The sequence below is a fragment of the Enoplosus armatus genome, chromosome 13 (assembly GCF_043641665.1).
Source record: "Enoplosus armatus isolate fEnoArm2 chromosome 13, fEnoArm2.hap1, whole genome shotgun sequence".
Classification (NCBI taxonomy): domain Eukaryota; kingdom Metazoa; phylum Chordata; class Actinopteri; order Centrarchiformes; family Enoplosidae; genus Enoplosus; species Enoplosus armatus.
In genome coordinates this window covers 14,137,298-14,153,833 of record NC_092192.1, presented here as the reverse complement: position 1 = coordinate 14,153,833, position 16,536 = coordinate 14,137,298, and the positions used below count along the sequence as shown (strand labels likewise).

Sequence of the window (16,536 nt, the reverse complement as noted above, 5' to 3'; positions counted from 1 at the left end):
ACTTTTGGGGGTGCTTTTTGTTCCTTCTCTTCCTTCACTTTGGCATTCTCCTCAGCAGGCTCCTCTGCTTTCTTCCCACTGAAGACTGTGGGCTCAATCATCTTCAGGATGTGTGTGACATCTTCATCATCAAACACACCCATGATGAGGAGGGTGCTGATGAGCTTGAGGATTGGAACAAAATGAAACTCGACACTGCCTCCCACAGGATCTCTCATGGCTTGACCTCCATCTTGCACAGCCTCAATCAGCATGTTCAGGGCCTTGGTCTTTAGCACCTGGAAATACAAGCAGACTTATGATTATTAGTGACTCAAGAGTTTCCTATAATGCCAAACCTGTTCAACCTCACCTGTAAGGGGATGACTGGACTCAGAGTGTATATGTCTTGATCTGTTCCCACAAACCCAATGGAGGAGAAATGGAGTTTGGGACGCAGACATGTAGTGAGGCCAACCCCGGGTAAAGCATGAGATTTGTCTGAGTACAGAGTGATACTGCGTGTATCGTCTGTCATTGGAACTATGAATTCCTTGTTGGTTCCCAGTCGGTTCCTCTTGGCAGACTCCAGGTGCATGCTGATGAGCAGGTCGTAGAAGCCGCTCCTCATTGGCCCAGGTAGGTAGGTGTTCTCTATGGCGTAGAAGAGCTGGGATTCATCCACATGGCTGCACAGAGCGTGAGCCACACGGTTGTTTCCCAAAGCACACACGGAGCCGTACAGCTTCAGAGTATGATAGTGGAACTTCAGCAAGTCCATACGTTCAGACAGCTCCAGGATGTCAATACACCTAGAGGATGAAAAGGGGTCAATTTTGCAAAAAATCAAAACAAAAAACAAAGCAACACATTTTTGTAATTCCTAACAAAGCAAAAGATAAATGCAGGGTGATGCAGCTCTGACCTGTTCTCCTCCGGGATGTGGAGGGCCATCATGGTGAGTGGCTCCTGACACTGCACTATCCAGCCCAGTCTCTCACTAACGCGCCCCGTCTCTGGAGCCAGGAAGTGGTTGGGCATACGGCTCCAGATGACTGGGGTCAACATCTGAACATCCAGTCTAGGAGGGCACTGGGGGACAGGGTTCCTGCGTTCACTCCGGAACATGGCTGCTGAGATTGGCATAATGTTCTAGCAAGACAAGTAAAGGAAGACAAATGATTAGATTAGATTAGAGAAGACAGTTATATAACAGAGTTGGTAATGTGTAATTGTTGCCTCGATTTTGAGGATTGGTGCCGACTGAGTGGAGTGATTCTTTGTGACTGACCTTGAGCTTGCCTAGTTCGAACTGAACCATATTCTGACTCGAAGGAAGGACAAAGACTGCTGGGAACAGTTTAGTGTTGGGCTCCACCTGCAAGAAGAGAACATAACATGGTTGCATTAAATTACCAAGACTTTATAAGGAACTTTATGACTATCAGATTGAAACTTTTCTGACCTGGTAAAACGTGTTGATCTCTTTTCCATTAGCAGTGAAAGTCATGAGTCCTGTGTCCAAATCAATGAGACAGCCAATCACAAAATCCTCTTGACTGACTCGGGTCTGCTGGGAGCTGCTGAACTCCCCTCCCCATACCATGTAGCAGTTACTGCGCTTTATACTGAGGAAGACAGAACAAATCAGAATATTTTCGGCATGTTTGTCATTTTAAATGGAAACACATTATTTTTTGTTTTCCTTACCTGTCATGAATGTTGCCTTTATCATCACCTACAGTGACAGTTACATTTCTCACTTTGCTGATGTCAAAATGAGGGTCATACTGGTGATAGTCAGGTGTGATCCAGCCCACCCACACACCACCGGGCTCCTGCCCCGCAAACACTCGCACAGAATAATAGTACTGGTAAAGGAAGGAGATGGGTGGGAAATAAACTTTAGTACAGTTTCCAGTGAAGATGATTCAACTGTACTGACAGACAAGTTCAATATGAATACTGTAATAAACACAACATTGTTTATATTGTATGTTAATTATTGTATCGCCGGTACATGGTATAAATATAAGAACAAACGAGCAGTGTACATACATTTTATATGATTGTGAATATGATAACCATATAAATATAAGTAATAGTCCTACTGTGGTGGTGTTGAGGATGATGTCGACGTCATCCCTGTCATCTGGCACCACATCTTCCACTAAGCGGGGCATGGTGGGAACAACTGGAGGCGGAGTTATTAATGCAGCCTTCTTAGCCTTGAAAAGAAATCTGTAAATAAGGGAAGCAATTACTCACAATATATGAAAATGTAAACACAGTATCCCAGCTGTATGCCTTCTCAAACTCCATACACAGCTTCACAAGACGCTCTCCATGAATCTATACGAACCCTTTCTTCTTGCTTTTCTCAGTTGAAGCATCCTTCTCATTCTCTCCATTTTTGATGGCAGGGGTCTCTTTAGGCACAGAGGGTTCTTTCTTCTCCTCCTCCTGCTCTTTGCGAGTAGCTGATTTCTTCAGTATTTCAAAGTCAGAGTCCGGGTCCACCTCTACCACCTCATCCTCAGGGATGGTCATGGCACGAGTAAGGAGGGTAGTCCCAGCTGGGACTTTGAAGGTCTCATGAAACTCAACTGGCATGCTGAGTCTGAAGAATAGCAGATCTGTGTTGGCGTTCTGAGATCCGAATGTCTTGTGTGTCACTTTGAGACAAGGGGCACTTTCCACCGTCCCGTCGACACGGGACACCTAGACCATTAATGAAAGGGGGTCAGGTGGTGATCGAGAAAATGTTAACTTATTCATAATGGGAACAAAGAAATATTTAATCACTCTGCTAAAACGTAATGCATCATACCTCCATGTGAGGATGATCAGTAGGTGCATTGATGAACTGGGGAAGGCTCTTGCTGAACCACATGGTGATGTCTCTTTTCATGTTGATAGCAAAGGGTTCAAATCCCTCCTGCAGGCCACAGATGGTAAAGTAACGAAGACTGCTGACGTTCTGACCCAAGTTGATCCTGCCGACCTGGGACAGGCCCAGACTGCACACAGGTATGAAGCCTAGGGAAGTTTGATACATGCATGAACATGCAGAAATACAAACCCATATGTACTAATATTTAATGTCTCTACCTGAGAACTTTGCTATCAGTTGTTAATGTACTTACCCTCTCCTATCTCGATATCCTTAAAGGCCATCTCTGAGCCTGAGTCACTGATCAGCATTTCTCCATTCAGTGTAAACATAATGTTCATCTCTGTGAGGTCAATCATACAACCCACCACGTCACCAGATTGCCACTGACGGCCAAATGGCTCATTTCCCACATGCCAACGTTGGGCCTGAAAAAGAAAACGGTTAATTTGTAGTTTGTATTACAGAGGCTTTGGAATCCTTCACAAGCACGTAAACTAGGTCTCCCACCTTGAAGCCGTTGAAGACATAAGCCAACTCATCTGCACCAAGTTCAGTGTCTGCACGAACACTGGGCCTAGCCCAGCCAACTCTCATCTCCCCGACTGTCACAGCCTCAAACTCAAAGTACCACTTCCCCTGTGTGACACCATAAGATTTCTCTGCTCTGAACACTCTGATCTTATCTCCACGGGAGCTGCCTGGTCCATCCCCGCCTACAATAACACAAACACAGTAAGGAAACTTAATAGAAAAGCTTGTAGATTTAATAAAACGCCTGTAGCTTTAATAATAAATCTTGAAGGACTACATAAAAAATAAACAAATATTTCTGCCGTCCTACTTGTAGACAGCAGTGCAAACTTACTGCTCTCCTGGTCAGGTGGTTCTATGTTGTAACCGTATCCAATGAGAGTGCGAACAGCTGCACAAACTGTGTCTCTGTTGGTCTTTTTAGTCTTTTCATCAAGTAGGTTGTATGGAACCAGACGGGGATTGCGCTTGTTCATTATATCCTATACAAGAAAATAATATCAAACATGAAAATGTAATAGAATAAACTCATTTAGAAAAAAACATTTCATGCAGCATGTACCCATCAAAACTACTCTACACTCCACACATATTTATTATTATCATTATCATGAGGACTTCTTCATAAAATTAATGGTGGTACCTGCACAATACTGTATGTCCAGCCCTGGCGAACCCGGTCTCTTGCCCACACATTGTGTCCGTTTTCTGCCAGTCTCTCTACTAGAGTGTTCTGATTAGGAGTCAGCTTGACATGGTTGAGGTCCAGAGGGGCTGGCTTATATCCGCTACTCTGCATATAACTAACAAACAATGCTTTGTGATCAGATATTTGAGATCCATTAACAGTATACATAATGAAAGAGAAGCAATGTCACTAAATCAATTAAAATAAATGAATGTCTTGCAACTCACGTTTTGGGGAGCTTAGTCCTTTTCAGATTCTCCTCTGCTTTCTCATCTCCCATTCCCACATGACAGCCTAATGCCAGCAGAGTCCTTTGAAATGAATCACCCAAAGCATTAGAAATGCAAAGAGACAAAAGTACAGTGCTGTTAATTAGGTGAAGGCACTGGCTTACTTGAGTGTCTCTCCTGACATTGCTAAATTGTAGTTCTTCTCTGGTTCAGGCAGACTCTGGAAATCTACCAGGCAGGGGTGCAGCTTCTTGTTGTCATCACGAAACTTGACATCGATTTTAAAAAGTAAAGTGCAAAGATTTTTGTTGGTGTAAACAACAACATTTTCTATGGGAAAGATGACCAACACTGAAAACACTCACTGGTCCATAGGTCCACCCTTGTTCAATGCGAGTAACAGCCCATAACTCATGGCTATTTTCTGCAAGCTTCTCTCGAATACGCTCCAAATGAGGAGGAAGTACAATCTGAAAGAATAATAAAAGTGGAACACTTGATACATGAAGTATCAAAAACATGAAGATGAAAAAGAGATGGAATAGGATTTTACCTGTATAGTGTCCACAGGGCAAGGAGTGAAGGCTGTATGTGAGAGGGACTGAGTTGGACCCAACAGGTTGCGGATGCCATCGAAATCGTGCTTATACTCCTTGATGGGCTCAATCCGCAAACGATCCCTGGGCAGCACTGCTTCATAGCATGGAGCATAGCCTGGAGGTGGGAGGAACTTGAAATCCCCATGACGTCCTCCGAGAAGAAATCGCAACCTTGCAGTTAGAGCGGAAAATTGACATTAGTCTCTTATGTCATAACTGTAAGTAACTGTAACTGTAATGTATTCATAATACTTCATTTTATAATTCACAATGTCCTACGTAACGCCTGCAGAGAAGCTGACAACAGGGAAGAACAGGCCGTCCAGGTTGAAGTTCTCAAACATGCCCTGAACAGGATGCCCATTGATACGGAAGGAAATACTGGGCACGCTCAGATCCAAACAGCAGCTGACCACATCCTCTGCTGCCAGGACGTGCTGATTGGGTGTGGCAACGTGACGTGGAACACGTCCTGTGGACACATAAAGCAAATTAACTCATGTTTGTCAATATACATGAAATCTTAAGTTCAGTTTACCTGTATAACTAGGTATCAAGTGGGAAAAAAGTGGTATGGGCACATCAAATTCATTCATTCATTAAAATAGAGATTGTTATTGTCGTAAATAAAGGTAATAAATGTATGTATGCCAGTCAAATGCACGCAAAAGACACCTACCTGACCAGAGGTGAAGCCCGTCAAAACCGTAGGAGTAAAGGTCATCCCCGACCCCATTGCCTCCCCAGCCTTCCCCTCCACCAGGGTAAGGACTGTAGCCCTCCGTCAGAGCCCAACCCACACGCAGGTGATATGGCTGAGCTGTCAGGAACGGCTCCACGTGGTCCACCATCACCTCAAAATACCACTTCTTATACTGAGTGGATCCTTCACAAGTTCCGAGGAAAATGTTGGGTCTCATGCTAAAGGAGGATTACAAAACAAATACCTAACTCAGAGCAGATGTTTAGATAACCGGGCTTCAGCACAGAAGAGAGAGCGCAAAGCATTTTCAGCCTGTACTGGAGTGTGCTCATACAAACTGACCCACCTGGTTACATAATTGATGATGTTGGTTTGAAGTAGGAGGTCACGACCTGGAAGCAGATTCTCTGTGATGAGATTCTGATTTGACCTGACAGCCACCCCGTTACACACACACAGAGAACAGAGCACATCCAAGACCTGGCAAAGAAAAGGCAGACAGAAATCCATGAAGATTGTTGTGGTGCTGCCTAGTAGCTCGAGATTTGATATACAGTGGCTTGCAAAAGTATTCAGCCCCCTTGAACTTTTCCACATTTTGTCACGTTACGACCACAAACAGAAATATATTTTATTGGAATTTTATGTGAAAGACCAACACAAAGTGGCACACAATTGTGAAGTAGAAAGAAAATTATACATGATTAAAAAAAAATTTTACAAATAAAAAACTGAAAAGTACGGTGTGCAAAAGTATTCAGCCCCCCTGAGTCAATACTTTGTGGAACCGCCTTTTGCTGCAATTACAGCTGCAAGTCTTTTGGGGTATGTCTCTACCAGCTTTGCACATCGAGAGACTGAAATTTTTGCCCATTCTTCCTTGCAAAACAGCTCAAGCTCAGTCAGATTAGATGGAGAGCGTTTGTGAACGGCAGTTTTCAGATCTTGCCACAGATTCTCGATTGGATTTAGGTCTGGACTTTGACTGGGCCATTCTAACACATGAATATGTTTTGTTTTAAACCATTCCATTGTAGCCCTGGCTTTATGTTTAGGGTCGTTGTCCTGCTGGAAGGTGAACCTCCGCCCCAGTCTCAAGTCTTTTGCAGACTCCAACAGGTTTTCTTCCAAGATTGCCCTGTATTTGGCTCCATCCATCTTCCCATCAACTCTGACCATCTTCCCTGTCCCTGCTGAAGAGAAGCACCCCCAGAGCATGATGCTGCCACCACCATGTTTGACAGTGGGGATGGTGTGTTTAGAGTGATGTGCAGTGTTAGTTTTCCGCCACACATAGCGTTTTGCATGTAGGCCAAAAAGTTCAATTTTGGTCTCATCTGACCAGAGCACCTTCTTCCACATGTTTGCTGTGTCTCCCATATGGCTTCTGGCAAACTGCAAATGGGACTTCTTATGGTTTTCTTTTAACAATGGCTTTCTTCTTGCCACTCTTCCATAAAGGCCAGATTTGTGCAGCGCACGACTAATAGTTGTCCTGTGGACAGATTCCCCCACCTGAGCTGTGGATCTCTGCAGTTCGTCGAGAGTCACCATGGGCCTCTTGGCTGCATCTCTGATCAGTGCTCTCCTTGTTCGGCCTGTAAGTTTAGGTGGACGGCCGTGTCTTGGTAGGTTTGCAGTTGTGCCATACAATTTCCATTTCCGGATGATGGATTGAACAGCGCTCCGTGAGATGTTCAAAGCTTGGGAAATCTTTTTATAGCCTAACCCTGCTTTAAACTTCTCCACAACTTTATCCCTGACCTGTCTGGTGTGTTCCTTGGACATCATGATGCTGTTTGCTCCCCAATATTCTCTTAACAAACCTCTGAGGCACAGAACAGCTGTATTTGTACTCAGATTAGATTACACACAGGTGGACTCTATTTAGTCATTAGGTCAACATTCGATCATTCAGCAATCATCAGGCAACTTCTGAAGGCAATTGGTTACACTCAGAGAAAAGGGGGCTGAATACTTTTGCACACCGTACTTTTCAGTTTTTTATTTGTAAATTTTTTTTTAAATCATATATAATTTTCTTTCTACTTCACAATTGTGTGCCACTTTGTGTTGGTCTTTCACATAAAATTCCAATAAAATATATTTAGATTTGTGGTCGTAACGTGACAAAATGTGGAAAAGTTCAAGGGGGCTGAATACTTTTGCAAGCCACTGTATTATTATATTTTACATATTAAAGAATATATGAACTGCTATAAACTCAGAAGTTTCAGGTTCTTCCAACATGCTCAACAAACAGTGTTACATGTTCCTGACCTTGTGATTGCGGCCATGCTTATCCAGCAGAGAGATGATGGATTTGATGTGATTCTCCTGGATAATATTCAGCACCTCTGGACTCTCAATCAGAACACAATACAACACCTCCAGGATGCCTGTCGTAAAAATGTGAAAATATAAATATATAAACATTGGCAGTTATGTTGGCTTCTGGAGAGAATAAACAAGAAACAAAATGTACATTGTGCATTTAAATTAGCTTCCATATGTCTTGGATACCTGAAGATGCCTCCAAACGATCCAATTTACTGACCAGCCAGTCAAGGTTGTCACAGAACAGGGCACAGTTAGCACGATTACCTCTGATCAAAGAAGCTTCATAAAAGAAGAGAAGCAGAAAATATTGTAAATGCATCACATTCACAAACGGTGAAAAGGTGGCTAGATATGGGGAATATAAATGACTAATCTAAAATCACCATGTACACATAGAACAAATCACCAGATGTGCATACCTAGCAATTCATACAGTAAATTTACTATCTCCTTCCATGACTCTGCAGCTTCTTCCCCAGCATACTCTGAGAAGTGAGCTGCTGTGTTGTAGACATTGAGCCGATCAACACAGTCCAGGACATGAGTAATCATTCCCTGTTGAAAACAATTAAAAAGTTATTCGGAACTGAAATACAAATGTTGAATGGAAATAAATCAAACTAACTGTTATACAATTTCATGAATAATCATTCCTCCAAAGACAGACCAACCTCTTCCTGGAAAAGATTCTGTCTGTTCTTGAGGGAGCGAAGCTTGAACTGTTTGTCCTCATGCTCCAGCTCTTCCTCGGGGGGGCGGAAGTAGAAAATGAGATCCTGCAGGGACAGCACCACTGTGTCCATAGGCAGAGATGGGGGGTTGGCAGATTTGTTTTTCCCACTCAGAGCATCTAGACCTCTGGAGACGTGAAAAGAACATGAAGCACATGAATACCACAACAATATGCTGTGTCACAAAAACTGCTATTAGCAAAGATTTGAATAAAATATAACTGAAGTAGTGCTACTTGATGAACTGGCTGAAGAGGCCTGTTGTGCTGTGAATCATTCTGGCAGCTTGGGACTCTTCGGTCTGAGATCGAGCCACTGTGAGCGCATCATCCATATGACCTTCTTTATGGAGTATGGCCTAAGAAATGAAAACAGGTGCTCTTAATACACAAGTATATACTCAACACGAACACATACAGTAGATGCTGACTTCAACCTGTTTGAGTTGTCATTGTTGCTCCAGCACTCATTGGTGATTTTTTTATCATTTTTACTGACCATCTTCATGTGTAATTATGCTTTACCTTTCTCTTTAGAGGACCCAGACGGGCAGATTTGGCATCAACAGCAGCATATGTAAGCCAGAGGCCAGATGAAACATGCTGCACGAAGCACATGGACTCTCCATACTTAATCTCAGGTGTGCCCATGCCTTCCACATCTCGCTTCTGGGTCACTTCAATTTTTTCCTGTAGTTTAAATAAAAAGTGGGCTCTTCATTAAGGTTGGTAAGAATCTCTACACTGCACACAGGAGTCTCAAACACTTCTGGCACACTTGACTTTGCAAGACAATGACCTTTGAAATCCTGAAGCAGAAGGCTGACATCTTGGAATTTGCCTTCTCGGGGTCCACCAACAGCAGTCCTTTCTCTTCATCCAGACAAAGGTATCTGCCTGTTGTTATGTGGCGTATCCGGAAAGACTGGCCCCATTTAATGTGACCTCCGCTCCAACTACCAACAGGCACAAATGAATGAGCATCAGCACGGTGAAAGTGAATGATTGTAATGCACATGTTGTTAAATGCAAGGAATCCAGACACTCACGCGATACGTAGAGGCTCAAGTCTCCATAAGGATCGAGCATGACTGCATACAGCCCCTCCTTCATAATGAGCAACCCTGAAAAAAACAACATGCAAGTCAAGGATGTGCAACATGTATTAGGAAATTTAAGATTGACAAATTCCCAAATATTTGGATTTATTTCCCACCTTCTAGGCCATTCAAATGGCTTTAGTTTATGTCAGTACACTAAACCCCTATGACCCTACGATTGTAGCTGCAATGCAGTGGTGCCAAAAAATCTAACCAAGCAGGAAAGAATGATGTGTAAACATTTTATCATAAGGATAAGGGGCTGTCTCATTCATGAAAAACTTTGCCATTTGGCTGTTTCTCAGAAAAGTCAAGTCAAGTCAAGGTTCCTACATCACTATGCATCGAGTCACACAACACCAGAGGTGTGTTTTATAATGTAGGGAACATTCCATAAAACATGTGGTTTGTTTTGGAAAATGGTCGATAGTGACATAAAGTGTAAAGCTAACACAACCAATATAATGTTTTAATATTTGATGGCATGTACAGCACTGAAACATATAGGTCACCTGCGCTGGTCGTCCCCCTGGTCAGCTCCTGGGATTGCCAAACACTCATCCATGTGACCATGGAACAGCCTGAGCACATACCCTCCGGTCAGAAAACCTAGAGGACAAGAGTCATATTGTTCAGAGAGATTGGGCAGGTTTATGGACAAAAGAGACTTGTTTGTTTGTTTTTTGCAACAACCAAATTACAGACCTTCAGCTAGCTCACATCCAGACATCACAGGGGTCATGGTCCACAGTGTTTGCATGAAGGATGCATCTACCATCAAGTCACCACTGGCATAGGACAGATGCTGAAAAGAGTGCAGGTGATAATATTGGTAAGATTAATTGACATCTAATTGTCAGTTATGGGGTGCAAGTGAATACAATCATGGTTACCAGGTATCGCTCTGAGGAAACACTGACGAGAATGAGGTCATCTCCCACCCTGACCTTCTCGCCTTCAGACCTTTGCTTGGATGCTGGATGGATGGTCCACCAGCAGGCCTCTCCTGTGACAGACACATAGATTTAGAATACAAAGATCTACACCGACGAGTGTGGGACATAATGGGAAGTAACGTTCATAGTGACCTGTGGAGTCTTCCTGCAAGCCCACATCAAACGCCAATTTGTCTGTCAGTGAGCGCGAAGTAGTCAAACAACTCAAGTACTGCAGCATAAAGAGAGGGATAACAAGTTAGTGTTATGAGATAAGATGTTCTCCAAACAATTTAGAGAATAATAGATTGTGAGAAAACTGCTGTTTAGAGGGGAGGACAGGACAAAGTAGCAGTAGCCTCACACTTGATTGTAAATGTGCTCACCATGCTGGAGTGAGTGTGTTTCAGGAGGATGGCATGTCCGTACAGCAGAGTTCGGTGACCCCCACCTTGTGACGACTGGGAGATGGAGGTAGAGGCAGAGTCAACAACTTTGTCCAGTTAATATCAAAATAATAGTAAGGATAGTCTACTGCTTTCAAGCGCGTGCTTAGAGCAATAGGAGGAATAAAAACCACAGCCATGTCTTACAATTGTAAAACCAGGGTTAGGGTTAGGGTCAACGTCTAATAGGAAATGGGCAAAACAATAGCTACAACATATACAACTATACAAAAATAACTACTACTGAAAATCTTTTATTGTTATTATGTACGTCATCATTCGTGTTTTTAATGTTCATTGTCTATTATTGTTGTTTCTCTATTAGATGTTAAAAAAGAAACAGAAATAAATAGGCTGAACACAGAGATTTACAATGACGGAGACGGGGCCTTTTCAAAAAGATAGAAAAAAAGGTTTATCTAAGTTGACTGACATGAATCAGTCGAGGTATTGTAACCTAAGTTGCTCTATGACAACACTAATGAGGTTGTGAAAGGTAGCTGCAATGCAGTTATGAACATTCAGGCTGAAGCAGTGGACAGAAATTTCATGGGACAGTGACAGTGAATGAGCAAACATACCCATTTGTCCAAATCGACAGCCTATGGTTGGCAGGTGGGAGAGTGAAGGTGGCGTCCAGTCAGAAAAGAAACAAAATGAGTTTCAGTTGTTGAATGAGCAATACACTGCATTTGTTTGGTATAGCATGGGTGCATCCCATGGAAAAGAGGCACCTTTTAAACAAACACGACTAATTCCCCCAAAACTGTGGCTTACCTCATCCACAGAGGAGTTGGACAGCATCTCCTGTAACGCCCGCACGGACAGGGACTGCTCCAAAATGAAGCAGCAGATAGCAAGGTCTGGAGGGACATTCTGAAACAGGACAACCAGTAAACCTGGTGAATAGTAGCAATTACTATTCTCAAAGAAATTAGACAAAAGGCATTAAGCACCGTGTCCTTTAACTACCTGAGCGTTCGAGGTGGTCTCAAGGAAACAGAGACGATTCCCAAATCCTTCACATGACAGACACAGCTTGATCTGTTCCTTAAGAATTGATGCAGTGCACTGTAGCACCACCTGATCGTCCTATAAAGACAAAAAGTCCATTGTCAGATTTTTGACAACTTTTTTCACATATGCTGTACTGTAGTACTCTCCAAGACCTATAAACAGACTTTGATGTGCAAATCTTAGATTACATTATGCCTCTTACATTTCATAGGTTAGCATATTAAACTTGCCATTCACAGACTCTGACTTGACTCGGATAGGTCAAATCCATATGAGCCATGCTGTACTATATTTGCGAGGGGTGACATTACAAATAAAACAACACAGATAGTGTAGATGTTTGACTGTATCTCACCACATAAAACAAAATTATTTTTTTGGCCACCAAACCTTTAATCAGAGAGACAGCATGAACCTGAAAACAAAAAAGCTGTTTCCTGACACAGCTAGCCTTCACTTGTTTTTGTCCTGTTAATGTATTTCTCTGTGCCTGTCACTCGCCCAGCTCTAACGTCCCCGCCTCTCTGACTCCACGACACCAGCCACCCTCTCCCCAGCTCTCTATTTCAGGCCGCTGCACCTGCTGTTCACACATCCCCCTCTGGAAAGCAGCAGATATTTAGGATTTGACAGCCAGGAAAAATAAATTGGCCCACATTGCAATGATTCAATATTGCAATTAGTCAGCTTGCTGACGAGAGGAATATTAAAGATTTCACCTCAGCTTAGTTTAGAGTTTAGAGTTCAACATAGTTGCCAATTGGATTAAACTATTATGTAATTTAATTTAGTTTGTGTCTTATTATAGTTGTTTATGAAGCTATCAAACTAGCAACAGACTCTGCAAAATATAAAGTGCTGATTGGCTGGTTTTGTACTGAGTCGTAAAATTGGCCAATTGTCACTTAAATGCCATTAGCGTCCTCTCGGAGGCCTGGTGGGGTCAGTTTTATGGCCTAGAGGTCATGTGAAGACAGGATGTTTGGGAAAAGTTCGTCCTTGAATCCTAACAGAACCTGTTTCATGACCCAGAGGCCACCCAACAACTTCAAGGAAGGTTCATTCTTTTATGAATAAAAGATATTCATCAGCATCCATGTTGATCACGCTACAGTTTTAAGATTTGAAGAACTCTGACAATAAAACCCATGTAATCAATAAAACCCATGTAATCAATATTGACAATGTGTGGAAAGAATTTACAATTGAAACACATACAAAGACAAGGAAAGTACACAAACTCCAGTCAAAAAAAGAGCTGAGATCCAATCCTGGAATTTTTCTTATACTGATATACTCAAACTCTCAGCATGACACACCTTGGATATGGTGTGGTGGACTTTGTTTTTACGTTAAAGCGGCAGTACAGTGAAGCATTTCATTCAGTGTAAACTATATTTTGTGTTGTCATACTATAGAGCTGTGTATTCTGCCTGAGTGACAGTTTGTGAGTTTGCAGTGTTGTAAAGGGGAGTTGGTACAGCCTGTTTCCTCTTCATTAATCTCATGTTCTGAACACATGGACTACTCCAATATCTTATTTCACAATAATAATGAAACACCTATCCTTACAGTGGACATAAAAGTCCAGTCAGTGGTTTGCTAATAATTTACTACACATTAGATGGAAGCAAAAAAATGCATCCGACAGTGTTTCCACCTTTAAGGCAATTCAGCAAAATATTAAGAGGCCATCCGACAAATTGACAATCCTACCATAGCATATGGCACAAGTAGGTATTAAGTTTCTGGCACGTTCGTTTCCTAAGTTACTGTGTGCACAAGAATGTGTCCACAGGCAGGCACACCATCAGGCTGACAGACAGACAGACAGACAGATGCCATCTTGACAACATGAGGCTAGCAGCTGGGTGGTTCTAAAACTCCATTTGCTAGAAGACTTGCCATTTAAGAACTACTATAACGTTTTGACACCAGCATCTGATAATAACACTGCTGGTACTACTTTAGTTGTAAAGTTCCCGCATGGACTGAAGTAAGCAGGTGCAGAAATGGGCCAAGCTTTGAACCTGTTAATCCTCACACAGTAAATATAGAACTCAGAGTTCAGAGTGAACAGCAGCAGACTGACAGTAACTTTATGACACATTGTTAACATATTTTACTTTACTGCTGAGTGTCAAGCCAGGAGACAATGCCAACTGAAACCATTTACATCACTATGCAAAAGAAAACGCACTTGAATTTGAATTTCAATGTAAGTAAATGTTTCTTTAAGCAAAAAGACAGACTGCAGTCACGCTTCACGACTTATAATCAAGTGGCTACAAGGAACTGAGTTTCACGTGAGACTTATAATGCAGTCTATAGATAATCAGTGTCTGGCTTACGCTAACATCAGGGTCTAGAGTTACCAGGGTCTAGAGAAACTCAAGTGACACTATGTGGAACATCTACAATAGATGAGGATCCAAATAGAGAGTGTTACATACAGTAGACTGCTTGCAAGGCCACAATGCCCTTCTGCAGACTTTGGCACAGAGATCTAAACTGGAAATCTGATAGCTCAGCGGTGAGTAATGCAGCAAAAATAAACTGATTTAAACTAAATATTTTAAAGCATGTATGTTAAAAATCACTTTCGTAAACATTTTAGAACTCAAAAAACTTCAAAATGTACTGAAACCTCCCTAAGCAAGATATTTAGATTGAAATCTACACGTTACCTAAATCACAAATTGGGGCTGCAGTAGAACAAAGGCCTGAGAACAAACTGACACCCTGTGGATTCATCTGATGCACACATATTACATTTTGGTGTGGAGCATGGTGATACTGCTCGACAGGAAGTTGGAGGACTTTGTGGTCTGGACGCTTTACAACAATATCAGCATTATTCTGTTTTAAATCTTCAACCTACAAGTCAAGAAGAAAAATCAACCACATTCCCATAAAACCACAAGGCATGGGACAATAAAGTCCAGTAGTTCACACTACCATTCATTATTAATGAACTATTAGTTCCAGCATTTGTCATCAAATGAGTCTGGCTGCCTCCAATCTTGCTTTAGGATGGATCTGAAATCAGAACTGAGTTCTGTCTTTTAGTGGATTTTCAGATACAACCTTGAGGTGTTTTTCTGTGAAGCCATTGTAATCTTGATCTCTGCCTCAGCCACAGGTGCAATGAAGCATGAAAGTGACCCAAATACAAACTACAGAAAATAAAGCATGTATTTACTCTTTTAAATACATATTTCACGGTCCTATTTGCCATTAAAGTATCTAACATTTGTCTATGTGTTAACTGTCACCTGGCACCAGAAGTTTTCTTCTCTCTAACAAAACAGTTACATATCAAGTACCCGCTGGGATATAAATAGATAACAATGCTGACAAAACCAACCACCTGTCCTTGTCAATCTGTGGTCAGTCTACGTAAAGAAAGTATCCCAACACAGTAAATGTTTGTCTATTATCTATTATGAAGCAACAATTCAATATACAACAGGCTATTGTACATTGTTGACTGAATAAATTAACTAATAGTTGTACATTGAGAAGAGGCAGACAGCATCACTTACCGTACGCAGGAACTGAATCTCTTCCTCTCCATCCGCACCTTCCGCCATCCTCCCAAGGCATTAAAAGTAAAACCTTGAGAGAAATGGTAAAATGTTTGACTCTCACTTCTGTAACTCCTGGTGCCTATATGCCCACCACATAAGGCAAGACAATGTTGGTGGAGGTTTCTGAAGGGCACTGTGGGTCCTGTGCCTCCCTCTGGCAAGTGTTATGAGGCAGAGGGATTGACTGTTCATTCCTGTTCATTACAACATCATAAAGAGGTGGAGCAAGCTGACAAAGCTGAAGCAGCCATTCAGATGGCCCTCAGTTATGGTATCTAGACCACTGTTTTGCATTATTTTGTTACAATATAAATGATTGCACTAAAGTAAGACATTACATTTTAGAGAACTCTCATCATGCCATAACAATTTAAAAGGTGTTTAAAAAAAAAGGGGCAGATTGAATTGGCAGTGTTTTTCGCAGTGAGAAACTTCAACTTTAGGATTAAGTATGCTTTATGAATTTTCATGAATTTCCCATTATTCACAATGTAATCTACTACGTGAGACATTCTTTTGGTTTGTTTAAATCAACTGAGGTTACAGGGGCTGGGAGATAAAGTAATATTAGGTTGTGTTGTCAGTGTTTGTCTGTGAATAAAAATACATAAAAACATTAATTGATAAATGATTAATTTATTTAGCTTATATAATTTATGTTAAAAGACAAGTTTTATTTTTATTATCTATTTTATGTATTAGTTGTATTTATTCTTTATTTAGATTTCTCATTTATATTCGTATTTCAAATA

General features: G+C 41.7%; 1 protein-coding gene across 1 annotated transcript in view; it reads right to left on the bottom strand.

The window, feature by feature from the left end:
- The window catches only part of LOC139294769 (ryanodine receptor 1-like), a 48,722-nt gene extending 32,935 nt beyond the window's left edge, over positions 1 to 15,787 (bottom strand). Inside the window, exons 1-36 of the mRNA XM_070916684.1 lie at positions 15,740 to 15,787; positions 12,150 to 12,269; positions 11,955 to 12,053; positions 11,118 to 11,192; positions 10,885 to 10,963; positions 10,690 to 10,802; positions 10,502 to 10,601; positions 10,309 to 10,405; positions 9,746 to 9,820; positions 9,496 to 9,652; positions 9,222 to 9,386; positions 8,934 to 9,055; positions 8,638 to 8,824; positions 8,386 to 8,521; positions 8,150 to 8,245; positions 7,907 to 8,025; positions 5,973 to 6,106; positions 5,603 to 5,844; positions 5,203 to 5,395; positions 4,878 to 5,094; positions 4,690 to 4,794; positions 4,489 to 4,592; positions 4,322 to 4,405; positions 4,050 to 4,209; positions 3,725 to 3,888; positions 3,383 to 3,569; positions 3,126 to 3,300; positions 2,810 to 3,018; positions 2,342 to 2,700; positions 2,091 to 2,220; positions 1,690 to 1,850; positions 1,445 to 1,607; positions 1,271 to 1,357; positions 905 to 1,131; positions 353 to 791; positions 80 to 278 (exon numbers count right to left, since the gene is read on the bottom strand). Of these exons, the coding sequence (XP_070772785.1) occupies positions 80 to 278; positions 353 to 791; positions 905 to 1,131; positions 1,271 to 1,357; positions 1,445 to 1,607; positions 1,690 to 1,850; positions 2,091 to 2,220; positions 2,342 to 2,700; positions 2,810 to 3,018; positions 3,126 to 3,300; positions 3,383 to 3,569; positions 3,725 to 3,888; positions 4,050 to 4,209; positions 4,322 to 4,405; positions 4,489 to 4,592; positions 4,690 to 4,794; positions 4,878 to 5,094; positions 5,203 to 5,395; positions 5,603 to 5,844; positions 5,973 to 6,106; positions 7,907 to 8,025; positions 8,150 to 8,245; positions 8,386 to 8,521; positions 8,638 to 8,824; positions 8,934 to 9,055; positions 9,222 to 9,386; positions 9,496 to 9,652; positions 9,746 to 9,820; positions 10,309 to 10,405; positions 10,502 to 10,601; positions 10,690 to 10,802; positions 10,885 to 10,963; positions 11,118 to 11,192; positions 11,955 to 12,053; positions 12,150 to 12,269; positions 15,740 to 15,787 (5,527 nt within the window). The remainder of the gene's footprint in view (positions 1 to 79; positions 279 to 352; positions 792 to 904; positions 1,132 to 1,270; positions 1,358 to 1,444; positions 1,608 to 1,689; positions 1,851 to 2,090; positions 2,221 to 2,341; positions 2,701 to 2,809; positions 3,019 to 3,125; positions 3,301 to 3,382; positions 3,570 to 3,724; positions 3,889 to 4,049; positions 4,210 to 4,321; positions 4,406 to 4,488; positions 4,593 to 4,689; positions 4,795 to 4,877; positions 5,095 to 5,202; positions 5,396 to 5,602; positions 5,845 to 5,972; positions 6,107 to 7,906; positions 8,026 to 8,149; positions 8,246 to 8,385; positions 8,522 to 8,637; positions 8,825 to 8,933; positions 9,056 to 9,221; positions 9,387 to 9,495; positions 9,653 to 9,745; positions 9,821 to 10,308; positions 10,406 to 10,501; positions 10,602 to 10,689; positions 10,803 to 10,884; positions 10,964 to 11,117; positions 11,193 to 11,954; positions 12,054 to 12,149; positions 12,270 to 15,739) is intronic.
- Positions 15,788 to 16,536: the final 749 nt, after the last annotated feature.